Source organism: Acyrthosiphon pisum, chromosome A2 (assembly GCF_005508785.2).
Source record: "Acyrthosiphon pisum isolate AL4f chromosome A2, pea_aphid_22Mar2018_4r6ur, whole genome shotgun sequence".
Taxonomy (NCBI): Eukaryota; Metazoa; Arthropoda; class Insecta; order Hemiptera; family Aphididae; genus Acyrthosiphon; species Acyrthosiphon pisum.
The window spans coordinates 67,542,637-67,560,185 of NC_042495.1; the positions used below are offsets into that span (position 1 = coordinate 67,542,637).

General features: G+C 27.8%; 5 protein-coding genes across 8 annotated transcripts in view; 3 read left to right on the forward strand and 2 right to left on the reverse strand.

The window, feature by feature from the left end:
* Positions 1-345: 345 nt before the first annotated feature.
* LOC100159287 lies at positions 346-3,115 on the reverse strand. The gene is made up of 5 exons (XM_001951075.4): positions 2,582-3,115; positions 2,349-2,478; positions 2,169-2,263; positions 1,862-2,098; positions 346-1,802 (listed from the first exon to the last, which is right to left on the reverse strand). Exons 1-5 carry the CDS (start codon positions 2,786-2,788, stop codon positions 1,704-1,706), a joined length of 768 nt encoding a protein of 255 aa, XP_001951110.1. The 5' UTR covers positions 2,789-3,115; the 3' UTR covers positions 346-1,703.
* Positions 3,116-4,147: 1,032 nt separating this feature from the next.
* Positions 4,148-6,055, forward strand: LOC100159993 (CXXC motif containing zinc binding protein). Of its 3 annotated transcripts, none has more exons than XM_016804611.2 (6): positions 4,148-4,314; positions 4,452-4,540; positions 5,204-5,287; positions 5,436-5,492; positions 5,550-5,631; positions 5,691-6,055. In XM_016804611.2, exons 2-6 carry the CDS (start codon positions 4,526-4,528, stop codon positions 5,957-5,959), a joined length of 507 nt encoding a protein of 168 aa, XP_016660100.1. In that variant the 5' UTR covers positions 4,148-4,314; positions 4,452-4,525; the 3' UTR covers positions 5,960-6,055. The 3 variants fall into 3 exon arrangements, with proteins under 3 accessions (XP_016660100.1, XP_016660101.1, XP_016660102.1); XM_016804613.1 differs by having other exon boundaries at positions 4,156-4,314; positions 5,703-6,055; XM_016804612.2 differs by lacking the exon at positions 4,452-4,540 and having other exon boundaries at positions 4,149-4,314.
* Positions 6,040-7,689, reverse strand: LOC100168177 (metaxin 1-like). Of its 2 annotated transcripts, XM_016804604.2 has the most exons (7): positions 7,647-7,663; positions 7,351-7,529; positions 7,119-7,265; positions 6,946-7,049; positions 6,688-6,853; positions 6,235-6,624; positions 6,040-6,165 (listed from the first exon to the last, which is right to left on the reverse strand). In XM_016804604.2, the coding sequence occupies exons 2-7, from the start codon at positions 7,435-7,437 to the stop codon at positions 6,130-6,132; spliced, it is 930 nt and encodes a 309-aa protein (XP_016660093.1). In that variant the 5' UTR covers positions 7,438-7,529; positions 7,647-7,663; the 3' UTR covers positions 6,040-6,129.
* A 201-nt stretch (positions 7,690-7,890) lies between these two features.
* LOC100145829 (ribosomal protein S15-like) lies at positions 7,891-9,599 on the forward strand. Its single transcript, NM_001126207.2, has 4 exons — positions 7,891-8,036; positions 8,507-8,592; positions 8,652-8,889; positions 9,444-9,599. The coding sequence occupies exons 1-4, from the start codon at positions 8,022-8,024 to the stop codon at positions 9,555-9,557; spliced, it is 453 nt and encodes a 150-aa protein (NP_001119679.1). The 5' UTR covers positions 7,891-8,021; the 3' UTR covers positions 9,558-9,599.
* A 2,071-nt stretch (positions 9,600-11,670) lies between these two features.
* LOC100168786 (activated Cdc42 kinase-like) overlaps positions 11,671-17,549 on the forward strand; it is a 21,013-nt gene continuing 15,134 nt past the window's right edge. Inside the window, exon 1 of the mRNA XM_016804609.2 lies at positions 11,671-11,855. The gene's annotated coding sequence lies outside the window, so the exon portion shown is untranslated. The remainder of the gene's footprint in view (positions 11,856-17,549) is intronic.

A 17,549-nucleotide genomic window follows, 5' to 3' on the forward strand; every position in this document is an offset into this window, starting at 1 on the left:
CATAGGTACCTTATCAACATTTTCATGCTTTGTTATTTTTAAAAATATCATGCCTTCCATGGTGGAAAATGTACTACTGCATTAAAAATATCTGGGGGAACTGTCTATTTACAAAAATATATAATATAGTCTCCAGATTTTCTAACATTTTTTTCCACATACGAAATACCAGTATAATAAGTCTGAGTTATAAGTTATAAGTTTCATGAGCAGTAATCTGAGTTAGTTTCAGAATAATTTTGTACTCAATAATTGTATTTGATTATAAATGTTAGAATATAATAGTTAATACCTAAATAGCTAGATTAAAATAGTATAATAAACAATAAAGAAATATAAACAATACAAATGTTATAACTATTAATTTATTAAATCATGTTAACAATAAATTTATAGTTTTTTACTTAAACTCAAAAAGAAATGTAAAAATATAATAATTTGATTTAATTTATGATAAAACTATAATATTCTCTCTATTATTACAAAGTTCTAATAAAATGTATAAAAATATGTGGAGATTCACAAAACAAATTTACAATTTACATGTATCATTTTATCTAATACAATTAATGCTACTACCAGTTAATTAAGTATATTATTATATTGTAAAAAAATTTGGCTTGCATTCAAATTAAAAGTAAAATTCAAAAAAATATTAACTATCTGTGACTCGTAACTGATAAAATATCACTATAAAATTTGGTAAAAAATAGTAAATAAATGATATGTGCAATAAAAATAAATGTATATAAATAAAGAAACTTTTGTTCTTAAAAAGTTATTAATACCATAGGTTAAGCATACTATAAGCTATAGAGTATAGATATATATAGAAAATACTATTCAGTTTTATTCATTCAATTAGTCTCTCTTTTAAATGGATAGCATCACTAATAAATTCAGATGTATAGTCATCCAATCTATAATATAAACTTTGTCAATTGAAATGTTATGCCGGGTCCACTTGGGAAACAAAGATAAAAGTATAAAGTATAAAACAAAACAGTGATTGTTTTTTAGTGGAAAAAAATTTTTTTGTCTTTGTTGTCTTATTATAAGGAATAATTGTATAAACCCCTAAACAATGTTAAAAATCAATTTTGATATACAAAATATTCCAAAACAATATGTTTTTGATATTAACATTATTACAGTGTTAAAGTTTATTATAAGTTCAAGAAAATATGTAAACAAAATAAATTATCTGAAAGGATGGAAACATTGGATACCTCCCGGCCTTTAGATAAATGGCATTGAATGTTTTAATTAAAAATATATTTCCCTATTTGTAATGAGAAAATTAAGTTTTTGTTTCATTTACTATTGTACTGTGTAAACTCAGCATTAGAGTAGTCAATGTAGTTACAATATATTTAACCCATGTTAATAATAATGATAAAAATGTATTCAAGTATAAAAATGAAATAAGATACTTATGAATAAAATAAAATACTGATTAATTGTCAACATAAAACATTTGAACACAAAATGGACGGATAAGATTACATTGTGTCAAGCGCATTGTCATAAGTCTAAATAATAATACCTATAATACAGTGGAGTTTCGCTAATCCAGACCTCGCTAGTCCGGATGTCCGGATGTCTGTATCAAGTCTAGATTAGTGACTATACTGTAATTTAAAAATAAAAATAATAAATACTACATTTCCCTGTCTGATTTGTCAATAAAATATTATATCATCTTATACTGGAACAGTGGAAACAGTACTATGAGGAGTAGTAGGACGAGATCCAGCTAAAGAATGTGTTGTAGATGCATTCAGCGAGGCCATAGTTCCAATCTAAAATAAAATAATTCATTTGTAAATGTCTACATAAGGACAAATGATAAAATACATACTCTCAAATGTGCTAAATCTTCAAGCTTAGTCAAATCAAACAGTTCCAAATACAAAGAATATACGAGTATCCAACCGTATACATTGATGACATTGAACAATGCACCCAGCAAAATCATGGAGAAATTATATCCAAATATGGGATCGTTGGCTATTGAAGAAAACAACCAAGCAATAAATCGAAATACTGTAAATGCAGCAAACGAAAATAACCAAGGCACAATTCGTTTCTCATGCTCCTGAAAGTTATAGAAATTATTATTAATATTATCATAATTACATTAGTTATGAAAATAACGATTATTTTACCTTGCGTAATGCAGATATTAAAATCAAACTTGTCACAAAAATAACAGCTGCCACAACAAATGAAAACAATGAGAACAAGACCAATAAATTTCTGACTGAAATATAAAAAATATTCATAAAAGAATTAGGTAATTAAACAAATTGTTGAACACAAAACATAATATTATTATTTATATTCACCCCAAGAGCTTCCAACATATACAAACTGATAGCTCATGACATAGTAACCATAATGTGTAGATCCAGGAGCAGCCATTGCCAAACAATATGTATCAAACGCGGACGTCACCAATGTAAAAATGCTTAGAAACTAGTGTACATTAAAATCATATTATAATTAATTATTAATATAAATAAAAAATAAAAACAAAACCAATGTACAAATGAGTCTGTTCGAATGACTGAATGCTTACCAGAGAATAGAAGGCAATGACAAGTGCACCTCTCTGTGTATCAAGGAAGTAAGCATCTTTCAATATAGGACGTTGATACCATGGCACACGTAAAGATTTCATGGAACGTGTTGACCGTAGGTTAGAAGATCGGATAGTCAAATGACTAGCGTGTATCGAATATACGGACGGCGTTCCCATACTGGGAGTCTTACTTCGAGCGTACATTTTGACAGAATTAGTGGAATCAATGAATAATGTATATGGTGTACAATAAAAACGATAAAACAAACGACTAAACTGTTAACCGAGAAAATCTACATAAAATATTAAATTGTAGGAGTTGTGTTTTTTTTTAAACATCAGATGGTCACATTAAATAGAAAAATTAATATTAAAAATCCAAACCGTTTTATGAAAAGTTTAAAATAAAATATACATACACCCGAACTTGGAATGCAAACTCAATGGATGGTGTTCATTGTTAAATGTTAACTGTTCAAAATAATTTAATTATGTTTAGTAAATAGTAAACAAAACTCACAGCCCACAGGTCAATTAACACGCCCAGGTTGGTAGAGAGCTACAAGTGATAAGTGATAACCATCAGTGGTTTAAACCGTCTATACATATATATCTACAACCGTGGTAAGTGGTAGTAACCGTGCCATCCGATCTGGATAAATATAATAATATAAATATAATTGAATAATTAAATAATTGAATTCATCAAAATTTCGACATGTATCAATGAAATGTGGAATACTTGTCATACAACACACACCTATAATAAAATAAACTTGTTAAATATTATTATAGAAACATCGACAATGTTGTGTATTTAAACAATGCTCGAAGCAGGAGACAAGCTCGGGCAGCCGCATAGATAATAAAGATATGCCCTAGTTCAGCCGCAGCCGTGCTGATGGTGGATCACAAGCACGATTATCGAAATGTACCTATATACTATATTACTATGAGTCTATGTATAGTATATCCATCTCGATGAGCACTATTAAAATTTAAAGATATATTACGATGTAGAGAAGGTATCGAGCCAAGAAAAAGCACACAATCAAATTCAAAATATGATGATGGGCAACAGGTTGCGGTCGCATGAATTTTGATTATATTATATTATATTATATTATTCTCTATCATTTTAATTAAATAGGTAATATTATAATTATTGTTAATTTTATACTTTTTATTCATTCAGTTGGTATTTTTTGAATACTATTCAATAGGTAGCTAAAAAAATACCTTTATTCGAATTATTAATTTAGAATAATTACATAGCTTACATAGGTACTTGAAGATGAGTTATTAATGACATAAAATATATTTATAATTATATATTATTGTACCAAAATAATATTATAAATTAATTAATATACATGAATTGCATACTGCATAGACCTTATACGCAAGGTATAAGGTCTATGATAAATTGTAATTTATAACCATGAATAATAATAAATATTAAATAAGCACATCCCGTCGCCATTTAATCATGTGGTTTTTTCGGTACGTTTTTCTTATCTAGCGTTTGGTATCCTTATCATTTTCATTCAATTCGGTAGATAATAATTAATAATATTTATTCTAAATTCTAATTTATTTTATACTGAAAATCTGTATTTCTGTCGTCCCCAAATAATTTAACTCGGCACTTAATATATAATTTTTTTTTTTTTTGTTATATATTTTTTTATAATCATTAATTATCAGTCAATATCCAAAGCATAATGGTTGTAAGTATTATTTTTTAAGCTACATAATTTTTTTTTATTTTTCAAAATCTGTCTTTTTGATTTTGATATAACATTTATAACTAAATTTGATACAAGTATTATATTAATTATATTATGTACAAACAATTTACATGTAGAGGAGCACTTCACAGCAGTATCGTCATTTCAGTTTTTAATAGAGCGGGACATCATTTTTGACGTACCAGTCCAAATGAGTAACTCGCAAGCACGTATTAATATATTATGTTCCTTTTACTTCTGGTTCTAGGGGGGGGGGGGGGGGGGAATTCAGGTTAGCTGACCCTCAGTTAATATTTGCTGATCAAATTGGCCTCTTTTCAGATCTTGGGTAGGTAGGTAGTTGAACACTTGGACCCTCGAATAAACGCACATACAGCTTAATGAATTTTTTTGTTTTATATACCTAGTATACAAGTATATAGATTTCTAATCTGGTTTTAATAAGTAACCCCTTGAAATGTTCTGACCCACAGTTTCCTAATTCTGGATAGTGGATCCACCCCTGCACACACCAAAAAACTTTAATGCACAACCTCGCATGTGACTAAATATAAATACATTCTAACTGTTAATTAGTAATTACCAATTTATCATTGTGACAATAACTTCTTAGTACCTACACAATATAATACTTTTTAAAAATATTATAAATGTAGGCATGTTTTTACGCTAATAAAATATAATCATGGTTAATCGAAAATAATACGGCTGATTTTAAAATCAGACCGGGGTAAATGACCTAATAGCCACCTTAAATAGCGTTACTGCTACACAGTATTCATTAACAGCAACTCAGAATTAATTTTTAATTTTTTAAAAACTATAAATTTTATATATCTAGTAACAAACATTGTTCTTTAATTTATAGAAAATCGCATTACAGATTAAAGCAAATTTAGAAAATGTGACCGAACTAACACCCGACGGCGAAGACTTTCGATGGTATTTAAAGGTATAATAAAAGATTTTTCTAAGCAACAATTAAAATTTAATTTAGTTTTATATCTTTAAAGTAAATCATTGTTCAAAATATTTTACTTTTAATTTGAATTTAAATTAAAACAATAAAAATATTGATCTTTTAAAAAAAAATGTTACAGTTTCGATGTACAAATTGTGGTGAAGAATCTGACAAATGGATTTACTTATCTCAAGATGTTAGTATTTTTAGTTATAATTAATTTAGCTGATTATTTAATTGAAAAACATTTTAGATAACAGTCCCAATGAAAGGAAGTAGAGGCCAAGCAAATTTAGTTACCAAATGCAAAATGTGTTCGAGAGACAGTTCGTTAGGTAAGTTTTTAGGCGCTTACATAATATAGAAACATTAATAGTTGTACCAGCTATAATAGTTTTATTTTCAGATATTTTACCAGACACTATTTCAAAGTATACAATAGAAGACTCAAATAAATTTAAAAGTATTGTCACATTTGATTGTCGCGGCATTTCAATCATTGACTTTTCTCCTAGAAATGGGTTTAAGTGTTGTGGAATTGAAACAAACACTAAATTCGAAGATGTAAATTTAGAAGAAAAAGAATGGGTTGATTATGATGAAAGACAGAACCAGCCTGTTGGAATTTATGATGTCCAATATCAGTTTGTAACCGTCAAATAAAAGTTTTGTTGTGTCATAAAAGATAATTTAGATGTAAATTCAATATTAATGTTAATATTAATTGTGTTAAAAAAATAAAGTAATTTGATCCATTTATTTAATGTCTAATAAATTCAGGAACATACAAAATAATATTAAAAAAATGACTAATTAAAAAACTTTATGATTAATCAATCTTCATCTTCCTCATCGCTTGTATCGCTTACCTACAAAATGTGAACTCAAATTATAAAATCTATTAATCTTATAGTTATAGTATAGTTATTATAACTCACACTAATGAGACCAATTTTAAATGAATATACAACCATTGTAATGACTGTGACAATTCCAATTAAAACATTTTTTGTCTCGTCTCTCTTATACCAAGGTGTGACATTCATTTGCTGCTTGGTCTCTTCTAGTTTCTTTTTTTCATTGCATTTGTGCGCTTGCCAGTCTATTTTGAAGTATTCTCTCGTTATCCTGTCTATCCAAATGCACAAATTTTTACACGTCTTCAAATGTGATTGCAATCTGTTGCCAGTTAGAGGTGCTTTTAATAGTGGCCCCAGATAGCTGTAAGCAACGGCATCTAATAATGTAGGATGTGACCCAAAGAAATAGAAATTGTTGCCCAAACGACTTTCCAACACATTCATACACTTAATGGCTTCTGCGTAAATCTAATGAACAACATAATTTAGTAGCAATAAATCATTATTAAAACTGAATTCTAACTAATTTACCTCCATCATTATATCGTTGTCGGAATCTAGGTGATTGTACAATGTATAGATCTTGTGCTTGGCTTCCCTTTCATATACATTTGGATAATACCAATTAAATGGAAATTTTAAAGCATTCCTATACCACGGTTTAGTAAAATTTAGGCAGTTACTCTCGTCCATCCACCTGTTAAATAATAATTAATAACATATTATCAAATTAATTAACATAATGTGACAGAAACATGATTTTTAATTTTTTTTTTTTAATTTGATTACCAAGCAAACAATAATGCTGGTTCAAGTTGAGCATCAATCATACTAATAGCTGCATGTTCCTCAGCCAATTGAAGACTAGTCAAGCCAAAATCTGGTGTGAGATTCTAGAAAAACATAATACAAAACAATTTTAGAAGAGTTAGTTGAGTTATGTGTATTGTGCATTAATTTACCTGCTTCTCAAGACAATCAATTAGACTGTCTCGATCCATTAATAATCGCTTATTATAACTCACAACAGGCAAATGCCCAGTAACGGACCTATACGGATTGTTCGAATGGTATATATTAATTGGCGCATTTGTAAACCTAGCAAAAGCCTAAAACAAAATGTATTCCATTGTAGTGTTTTTTATGTACTAGGTATATTAAATCGATATTACTGAAAAAATATTATCAATGTACCAAAACTTCGAGGCATTTATAATCGATTGATGGCAAACCCCAATCGCCTTTCCAACTTTCTACTTCCAACTGGTGAGGTTTAAACATGTTTTGTTTTGAATATTGGCTTCAGCAAATCAGTAATGACTAATGACACCGTCAAAAATTGTTCCCACGGTAGCGCAAATACTAAACTACTTCTACGGAGCAATCAATAATTTCACAAATTTATTAGTAAGTTATTGCTTAATAAATATTTTTACTGTTGTAGAATTGTTATTCAATATCCACTATCCAGTACTCAGCAAGTTTATTACTTTATAATTCGTAGTTCATGCATCACGATTATTATAGATATACAGGATATAATAAACGTAAAATATCTATTATTGTGAATAATTTATTGTAGCTTATACATTTTATCAATCAACAAATTTAGTGATAATAAGATAAAAAATGTTAGTTCCAAAGACGTATTATTACCATTTATTACCATTGCTCAATGCTGTTGGTGACACTGTGAAGTCGTTTCACAAATTTGTTACATTTACCATTTACCACGGAGTACGACCACGATGGCACGATATCTTACTATCTTTAATAGTTAATTCAGATTATTTCAGAATTCTTACTTCTTACTTCTAAGTTCGTGACTCCGTGTCCCAGGCAATTAGACGAATATCCACATCACAATGGCTGAAAACACCGTAAGTTTGTTTTATTACAGTTTCAACCCGATGGCGATTCGAAATTAACGTCCAACGTTCTAGAAAATTTCGTTCCGGTGTACATATAACCATTTTAACATACAATTTAAGACCATCGAAGAACAAAATTTCCTTACGGGCGTCTCAAAGGGTCTATAATTAATTAACTTTTGATTTAATATTTTGTCACCTCAAACGTCATTCAGACTTGTGTTGGACGTTCTGAATTTTTGCGTTGTAGCTTATTTGGTCGATTTCTGATCATCAAAAACGTGTCCCGCTTCGGTTAGGTTACAAGTTTACGTTTTGTAAACTACTGGCGACTTAGGATGGGAGCGATTGAATCCCCACCCCCCGGTATGATACTTGGTTAATTCCTTTTAATATGCGAATATTGAAAAATGATAATTTAAGACAATAATTATTAGTGATAAATATTATAAACTACAGTTTAAATGGTTATGTTTTAGGCAGAAGTTGAGCACAAGGCTAAAAGGCCTTTCCGTAAATTCACATTCCGTGGCGTTGACTTGGACCAGCTTTTGGACATCCAGGGGTAAATTATTATCTATTGGCATTCATAACACATTTTGACTAAATAATTATGTTCTTTAGAGAACAATTGATCGAGCTGTTGCACTCACGTGCTCGCAGGCGTTTCTCACGTGGTGGACTTAAGCGTAAAGAGTCAGCATTGGTGAAGAAATTGCGCAGAGCAAAGAAAGATGCTCCACCAATGGAAAAACCTGAAGCTGTGAAAACTCATCTACGCAACATGATCATTGTTCCTGAAATGGTTGGCAGTATCATTGGTGTCTACAATGGAAAAGTTTTCAATCAAATTGAAATCAAAGTTTGTAAAATATTAATTTTTTCATCATACTGAGTTTGTTTAATAAGAGGATGGTCGTACCCACTGTGTTCTTTCCGTCTCATACATGTATGACATAGCAAATGCTCGTTCATAAGTTATAATAGTATGCTGTTAGTTTTGATATTTGAGTGAACTGACCTATTGTAAAATTTAAAGGTAAGATTATTATCGGGGCCCTACTTGGGCTTTTTTGATATTATTTTTAAGTAAGTTATGACCTTTTGAAACTATACATTTTAAAATGATCATAATTTACTCAAAAATAATGATATCAATAAAAGTCTTCGGCGTATCCTAGATAATAATCTTGCCCTTAAATTTTACAATAAGTCAATTCACTCTAATATCAAAACTACGATTAAAGATATCTCTTTAATCGTGATAAAACTAACATCACATTATTGAAACTGTTGGACGAATATTTGCTATGTCGCTGGTATGTAAGACAATGACAAAAATAAAGAGAATTAAAAATAATTTATTCATATTTTTACTCTGCAATAGTATTTAATCATATATACTTAATTTTTCAGCCTGAAATGATTGGTCATTATTTGGGTGAATTCAGTGTAACATACAAACCAGTTAAGCACGGAAGGCCTGGTATTGGTGCCACTCACAGCTCAAGGTTTATTCCATTGAAATAAATTATAATTTTTTTCACAATAAAATAATTCATGTGGTTCTTATGTTAGATTTTTTATATTAATTATCCTCCTTTTCCTACTTTTTTTGTACTTTAAATTAATTTAAATTGATACATTTTTTACAATCTATATTGTATAATATCATTGAAGAATGAAAGAAAATAGTAAAGTTAATTAATAATAAGTAACTATGCTAAGTACTAAACTTGTCATGATGAGAAATTTAAACAGAATAAAGTTCCTTTTCTTTAAAATGTATAAATAGAAATTGGAATTTTTAGATATTTTGAATGGTTGAAAAATTATTTTAAAATGTCGAATAATTTATTAGTGACCATGGGTGGAATTTGCAGAACTTGACATTCCCAAAATAACTCTTGTTAGAAAGAATATGCATCAACGCTTATAGGTACAATCAATGTTAACAACTTAATTATGTGATAAAAATAATGAAATTATATCCTTTTCATTAAGCACATTTTTATGAAAATCTAATTTTTCAAAGTAAGAAATCTTGAAAAACTTATTATTTTTTAGGTAATAATAAGCATTGATAATAAAAACGGTTATCAATTTAAATTAAATATTTATGTGGTGATAAAATAGTATGAGCATTGCAAAAAAAGTCTGTGTACGCCTATGTGAGTAACACGGCAGGTTTCAGAACTTAAATATTTTAACAATTTGATAAAAATCATATTAACTGGACAAAAAATGTAAGAAAATATAAGAAATTAAGTAAAAACGAATGAATTTTGATTTAAAGCATATTATGGCATTTAAATATTGAGTATGGTGAGTTAGTTGATATTTAGGATTTTTTATAATGTTGAAAAATCAATGAAAATTTGATAAGATACCCAAATATTCAGGTGCGCAATTTTTTTTACACTTTTTCATCTCCCCCTTATAATTTTTTTTCAATTCGAACATATCATACGCCGTTCAACTTAAACACAATAAATTGATTATTATTTATATTCTTAATAAGAATCATCACATTATTTTATATGAATATACAAAAAAATATTTTAAGACGCAGATCAAAGATCTGAGAGGCCCCAACCATTTTATTACAACATAAATACAATTACAATATACACTTTATTCTTAATTTAAAATGTTTTCCCAATATTAATTATAATCTTAATATAATTAATCGATTATATATTTATATATTAAATGGGTAACAAAATCCAAACATCTTTTCATATTGTCGCTTTTTTCAAAACGGTAAATTATTAGGTCAATATTTATATAAATTTCCCTAAATTATATGTCTGGACTTCTGGAGGGGGCTGGTCCCCTAGCTCCCCTTGGATCCGTCTTTGTATGGACGTATATAAGTATAATTAATAGATAAAATCCATCAACCGCGGTAAGCTATTCTGTATGATTTCACAGATAGGTATAAAACTAAAAAATATATAGGTATCTACCAGCTATACTATTTTGTATAAGATGTAAGAATAATGAATGTATGATGTCCAAAGTCGATAATATAAATTATAATATCATTATAGTTCACGTTTTTAAATAGACATTTATAAAGTAAATACTAAATAGTTCAAACAAACTAAATTTACAGTCGTTTATGCGATAGGTACTGAAATTTGCAACTATACAATTAATACAGCGTATTTCATTATGTACACAACCGTATGACACACGTAAGTTGTAGGTAGGTTAGGTTAGGTACCTATAGTCGTTCAAATGGTGTAATAGGTATAGGTATACATATAGTATTAGATTATAATTTGCCTGGAGTGACAGATTTGGTCATCGTTAAGTGAACTGTGGAGGGGGAAATTTCGCATATAAAACATCTATTGTCACGTCATTTTATTTAGTGTTGGATATACTTGTATATTATTCTGCATGCTAATTACTACGACAGTGGTCAGTGGTTTTTTTTTAAATTTATTTTAAAAACTATAATATTCATCAACGAAACTAATACAATAAAATTGTACACCTATATTCACAGTGACTAGTGACATCTATATACTATAATCGTATTTAATTTAATATAACTTTAAATAGGTAGGTAGGTACTTATTTTTTTTTTAAATCTTTTATAATATTGATCGATAACTTCTACCGTCTGCGTATGAACATCTCTCGAAATTTATTTTTTTCTGAATTTAGTAATCAAATTCAGCCTATTTGGTTGTATAAGTGCAGCGAAGTGACTTATATTGTCTTAAACTTTGACCTGTCTATAATATCCTGTACCTATAGTTACCTACTGCAGGTTGTGTAGACATACGTATATCATCATTCATCATATACTAATAGGTAAGTCCTAAATTTGAATCTTGTTAATATACCTAAGTGGAGAATGCACACAATAAATATTATACTAAGTATATTTTAATCAAATATATAGGTATTATGTAGTACCTATATTATATAGGTAGTACATGGTACTATAATATACCTACTATGGTGTACTATAGTATTAGAATTCTTGGGAACAAAAGCTATTTGAGATAAAGTAAAGTAATTTTTTTAAAGAATGCATTAAGTATAGCTGGTAACTTATTTTTATAATGTACCTACATACGATTGGCGATTGCCACACCTAATTACATAGACAAAAACAATGTTTATAAGCATTATACCTACTACCTATACCTACTACAAATATTTACAATTTTTCTATAGATATATATTATATATACCTGTTACCACTTAATAATCAGTAAAGAGTGCCGTAGATAGGGGAGGAGCTTAAGGGCTTAAGCCTCTCCCCCCTGAAATATTAAATTGATATTGTATATACTCACCTATTTCAGACACGAATTGGCTTTAATAAATTACGATTCAGTAACATTAAAATACATAATAAGACATGTATTTTTTTTTTTTTTAAACAAGTTTAAATTAACAACAAGGAATAAAAAATATAATATTTTAACTTCAATCTTCATTAGTGAGTAATGGCGTAGCCAGGGAAATAGAAAGTTTTTAAAATGGGTAGGTCATATTATCTAATTCGACACTCGGTAACTCCAAGTTCAAGGGGGAAAAAAATTCGACTTACTAAAAATGTCGAGTTATCAATATCTCAATCTATTATTGTTATTTGAAGGGGAATTTTATTTGTTCGAGATGTCCAGAATTTCGAGTTGTCAAGGTTTGAGTTACCGAGAGTTTAGAGTACATTGTATAATCATTATACAGTATACTTAAATATGAACCAACTTTTTTTATTGTAACAAGCCAATATAGTAGGTACCCTAATAAGTAACAATAAAATATTGTAGCTCCCCTTCCTGGAAAAGAAATCATTATTGTTTAACGGGGCTTCGCCCAAACTCCGCCACAAATATCTTTTTTTAGTGTAAACTCCGCCAGGAAATAAACAGTAAAATTGAGTTTATGTAAGCTCCGTCAGTGAAGAAATTCAAGTAGCAGTACCTATAAAATATAATATATTATAATCTTATTAAAAAAAATCATCATTATAACAATAAATAATAGTTACACATATCTAATGGCTAATATACCAAAAAATATTAAAAACTTTGAAATAAAAATAATAATTATCAAAACAAATCATACAAACTATTCCTAATGTGTATAGTGTATTACGTCAAAAAATCATATCATAATAAATAATTGTAATTTGTAATTATCATAATATTTTTAACTGTGAACTAAAATTATGAGATGCAATTTGTAGATTTTCTAATTTTTAATTAATATTAAATAGTAATTACAATTGATATTGCGTTCTCTAATACACATATTCAAAATTTAATTAGAATAAGAATATTAAATTCTAAAAATAATGGTATAGGTTTTACGTTTCTTCTCACATTATTCATAAGTTATGAGTCATAACTTATGAGCAATTGAGGAGCGACATTTCAAAACGTACTATTTCCATTTTACACTTTTTTGAGAAATCACGATTTTCTATTTTTAATTACCAGTGGAAATAGTACGTTATGTAATTACTAATTACCATGTAATTTTTGTGTCTGTCATCACCTTTTAGGACAGTAAGATGCTTAGATTTTCTTCAACAGTATCTTTTCTGATAGGAAAGTGAATCTAGTTGGTACTTTGGGGGGTCAAAAGTAAAAATTTCACAGTAGTTTTCAAAAGCACCGTGAAAAACAAATGAAAAATTAAGGAAAAAGGGGAAGTTTTACGCAAAATCTGTTTTCGAGAAAATTTATTTTGGTTTTTGATGCAACTCTTAAATAAATGACCGTAGGTACATGAAATTTTAACTGAATGTTTATATTAGCATTTTCTATACACCATAACATTTTCCAAATATTTTGACTTATTTTGAGCTCTTTACGGAAATTCTCAGTTTCCATTTTTTAAAATTTTGTTTTTCTATAAACATCAATAAAAATTTTATTTGTTTGTTAAAATAGCTTGAAAATTGTTATAAGCATCTAAAGTTCAAATATTGACAAAATAAGGATAAATTAGGAAAATTTTGAGTTAGAAATTCATGAAAAATTTTATTTTTAAATCTAAGATTTTAAAATGTAATGCAAGATTCCCAATAAGTTTGTCGACTTTTTTCAAAAAAAAAATGACTACAAGCAAGTCAAACTAAATTTTTATGAGCGTTTGAAATTTATATTTTTACAACATTTGATATTCACTCGATTTTTCATGTAACGATTTTCTTATTTTGTTGTAATTAAAAAACGAATGACTGTAGATACTTGAAAATGTCACTGAAGGTTTATCTAGCATTTTCTATTCACGATATCATTTTTAAAATACTTTGACTCTTTTTGAGCTGTTTACAGATATTGTCAGTTTTCAATTTTTTTAGTTTTTTTTTCTATAAAATCAATCAAGTTTTATCAGTTGGGCCAAAAAGTGTAAACATTTAATTAATACAAGGCTCCTGATATATTGTTACAATAGCAGTTGAAAAATATTAAAAATACATAGGTGCAATTTTTTTTTATAACCATTTAAACATCGAATTTTGACAACATTTATCAAATTTAAAATTGAATAATTATTTTGTAGTTAACAATTTATAAAATGTTCAACTTTTATATCTAAGGATTGAAAATATAAAACAATATTCCACGTAAATAGTTAGCCCTGTTACCAAAAAATCTAAAAAATACATAAGCATAGTTTATTTTTATAGTCATTTTAAGTTCAAATTTGGACGAAATTACCTACATATTAAAAACCTATAGAATAACTATTTTAGTTATTTTGATGGGATTGTATAATATTATTCGTGGGTACTTGGAACTTCTAAAGTAGGTATACTATAATATACCATTATATATCTATGATAGTACCTATCACGGTTTGTTGTTGATGTATAACGCGTTATAAGTATCTAATGGATATTGTGATATGATTAATTTGGAATTTATTATAGATACCCATTATTAGAGAGCTTATATAAGATATAGGCTCTCTACCTATTATAGGTCAATTTTTTTTTAATACCATAGACAAGTATATAATATATGTCTTATACCTAGACTGATATACCGTCTCCACTCAGAATCGTTTTTTTTTATACAATGATATTATATCATTGAATCCAAATTTAATACCATCCTTTATACAGTGACCCACTTGTAACCTACTGTACAGCAGAGCGACATCCACTTACCCACCTTTTTTAATTTGTAAGCATAAATAAAACATAACATAACCCAAAACCTTAATAGGCCAGTTTATTTTAATAGTATTCATATTATACCACAAATCTGAAACGAATACAATTTTAATTAGATTATTCATTATCTAAAATGTACAAATATTTTTTAATCATAATCAGTAAATTTTTTTCCTAGCTTTATTTTGAGCAAAATTGTTTTCTATTTTTTAATGTTCAGTACAGCTATGTTTGATAATCGTTCTTGGCTAGTAAAACTGCTCAAGTAATTTAATATAAGTTTTAATTCCAAAAAAGAGCGTTTTGCGGAAACTAGTCCTTGTTAATGTTAAAAAAATAATATACATGCACTTATAATGTCACTTTAAAAGCTTAAACTGAACAAACATAATTTTTTTTAAAAAAATCACTAAGACCTGTCATGGTCAAAATAAATATTATCTTCATAACTATACCTAATCAATAGCCAATAGGTAGGTAGGTACTATAAAAACATATTAGATGTTGGACATAACTTGTTGGTTTAGAATAACATTTAATTTCAGTTTAAAATGTTTATTTATTTATGTCTGAAATTTTAAAAGGGTCCCTTAAATAAAATGATAATGGGGCCCCTTTTTTGAGAGTTCCGTGCATCCCGCTAATTGCGGCGCTGGCACATAATTACCAATAGAATTTGTGTCAAAAGATAGTTCATTAGAAAAAAATATTCAGAAAAAATGAACTTTGATTTATAATACCTAAGTAATAACTAATGCATCACCAATAGACAATATAGTCTTATTAAATTAGTATTATCTGTTATTATTTTAGTGCTGAACTGCTGACCATGTGACCACTATATTTATTGTAGTTACCATAAAGCATCATACTACAAATTCGCTAGATTAAACCACTAGCTGCTAGCATCAAACATTTATAACAATATAATAATATAATCTGGTTAATTTATCGTTCATTTTTTTTCGTTAGAGAATGTAACTTAATTTGATAATTATTATTATTATTTATTTCTTTGAAAAAGATAATACACATATACCTAGTTCACAGATTACAAAATGTAATTTATGTTAATGTAATGTTGTTTTTTTTTAATAATATGTGACTTATACTATAAATGTATAACGAAACATAATAATCTAAAATCTTATTAAGTATACTATCTATTATAATAAATTTAGAAGCGTATGGCGTATATAATATATAGCTAAATAATATAATATATAGTATATATATTATATACCCTATGGCCTATACAGTTATACAGGGTAATTTTTAGCGTACAGACGTTAATTATTTTGAAAAGCTATCAACATTTAGAATATAATAGTAGTTAAAAAGTACATTATGATATTTAAATATTTTATAATTTATTATACATTATATGAAGATTTTACGTCAGAGGATAATAAATATTAATCGTTTAAAGTTTAAGAGGCCCGGTGCAGATTTTTCAAATTATTTTCATAATTGTATAAAATAACGAGTAATGTTATAAAATTAGCAATTCGCATGGTATAAGTAAAAATAAGAGCATAAACTATTAATCATGATTCATGCGACTATGACAGATCATTCTGGTCAGATGTTGTATATTGGACAATGGCTAATAGCCGTAATAGATATACCAAGTATATACCTATAATGTACTACCTATATAGGTAAATTATGATAGGTATTTACTTAATTATTTGTATTTCATTAAATATATTTTAGGTACATAGGTAATACTTTAGGGGGCGTAATGCTAACACAGCCCCCCCTCCGGTTATCGATACCACGGAAAAAATAAAGGTACATAATACTTTAATTCTTAACGTCACTCTCACGTTTGCCAGAAAAAACTTACATTGATTAGATATGCTAAAACCAGTGTTGTTAAAATTCCTTTTATACAGGAATCCGTTCAATTCCTTGTTCTTTTAGTACCTATAAATAGGAATTCGTTCAGTTCCTCGTTCATTTAATGTCAAAAAGAACTCGTCCAATTCCTAGTTCCTATGAAAAAGGAACTCATTCTTTTCCTCGTTCCTCATGGTTCATGAGTTATTAGTTATTATAAATTTATTAGTTATTATTACTAATCAGAATACAGTCATATGTGAATAAAAAATTGGTAGCTTTGTCTATAATTTTTTTAATAGATTAATAACATGATAAGTAAACAAAAATACAATACATTTTTGAATTTTTCTCTCCAAATGTTTTTTACACTTTTCCAAGAAGAACAAAAGAATTATAATATTCACGTTCCTATTCCTAAAAATAAGGAATTGATTCACATTCCTATTCCTTTAAAAAATAATGGAATTTATTCCTTCATTCGTTCCTCTAAAAAGGAATCAATTCCAGGAATCGTTCCT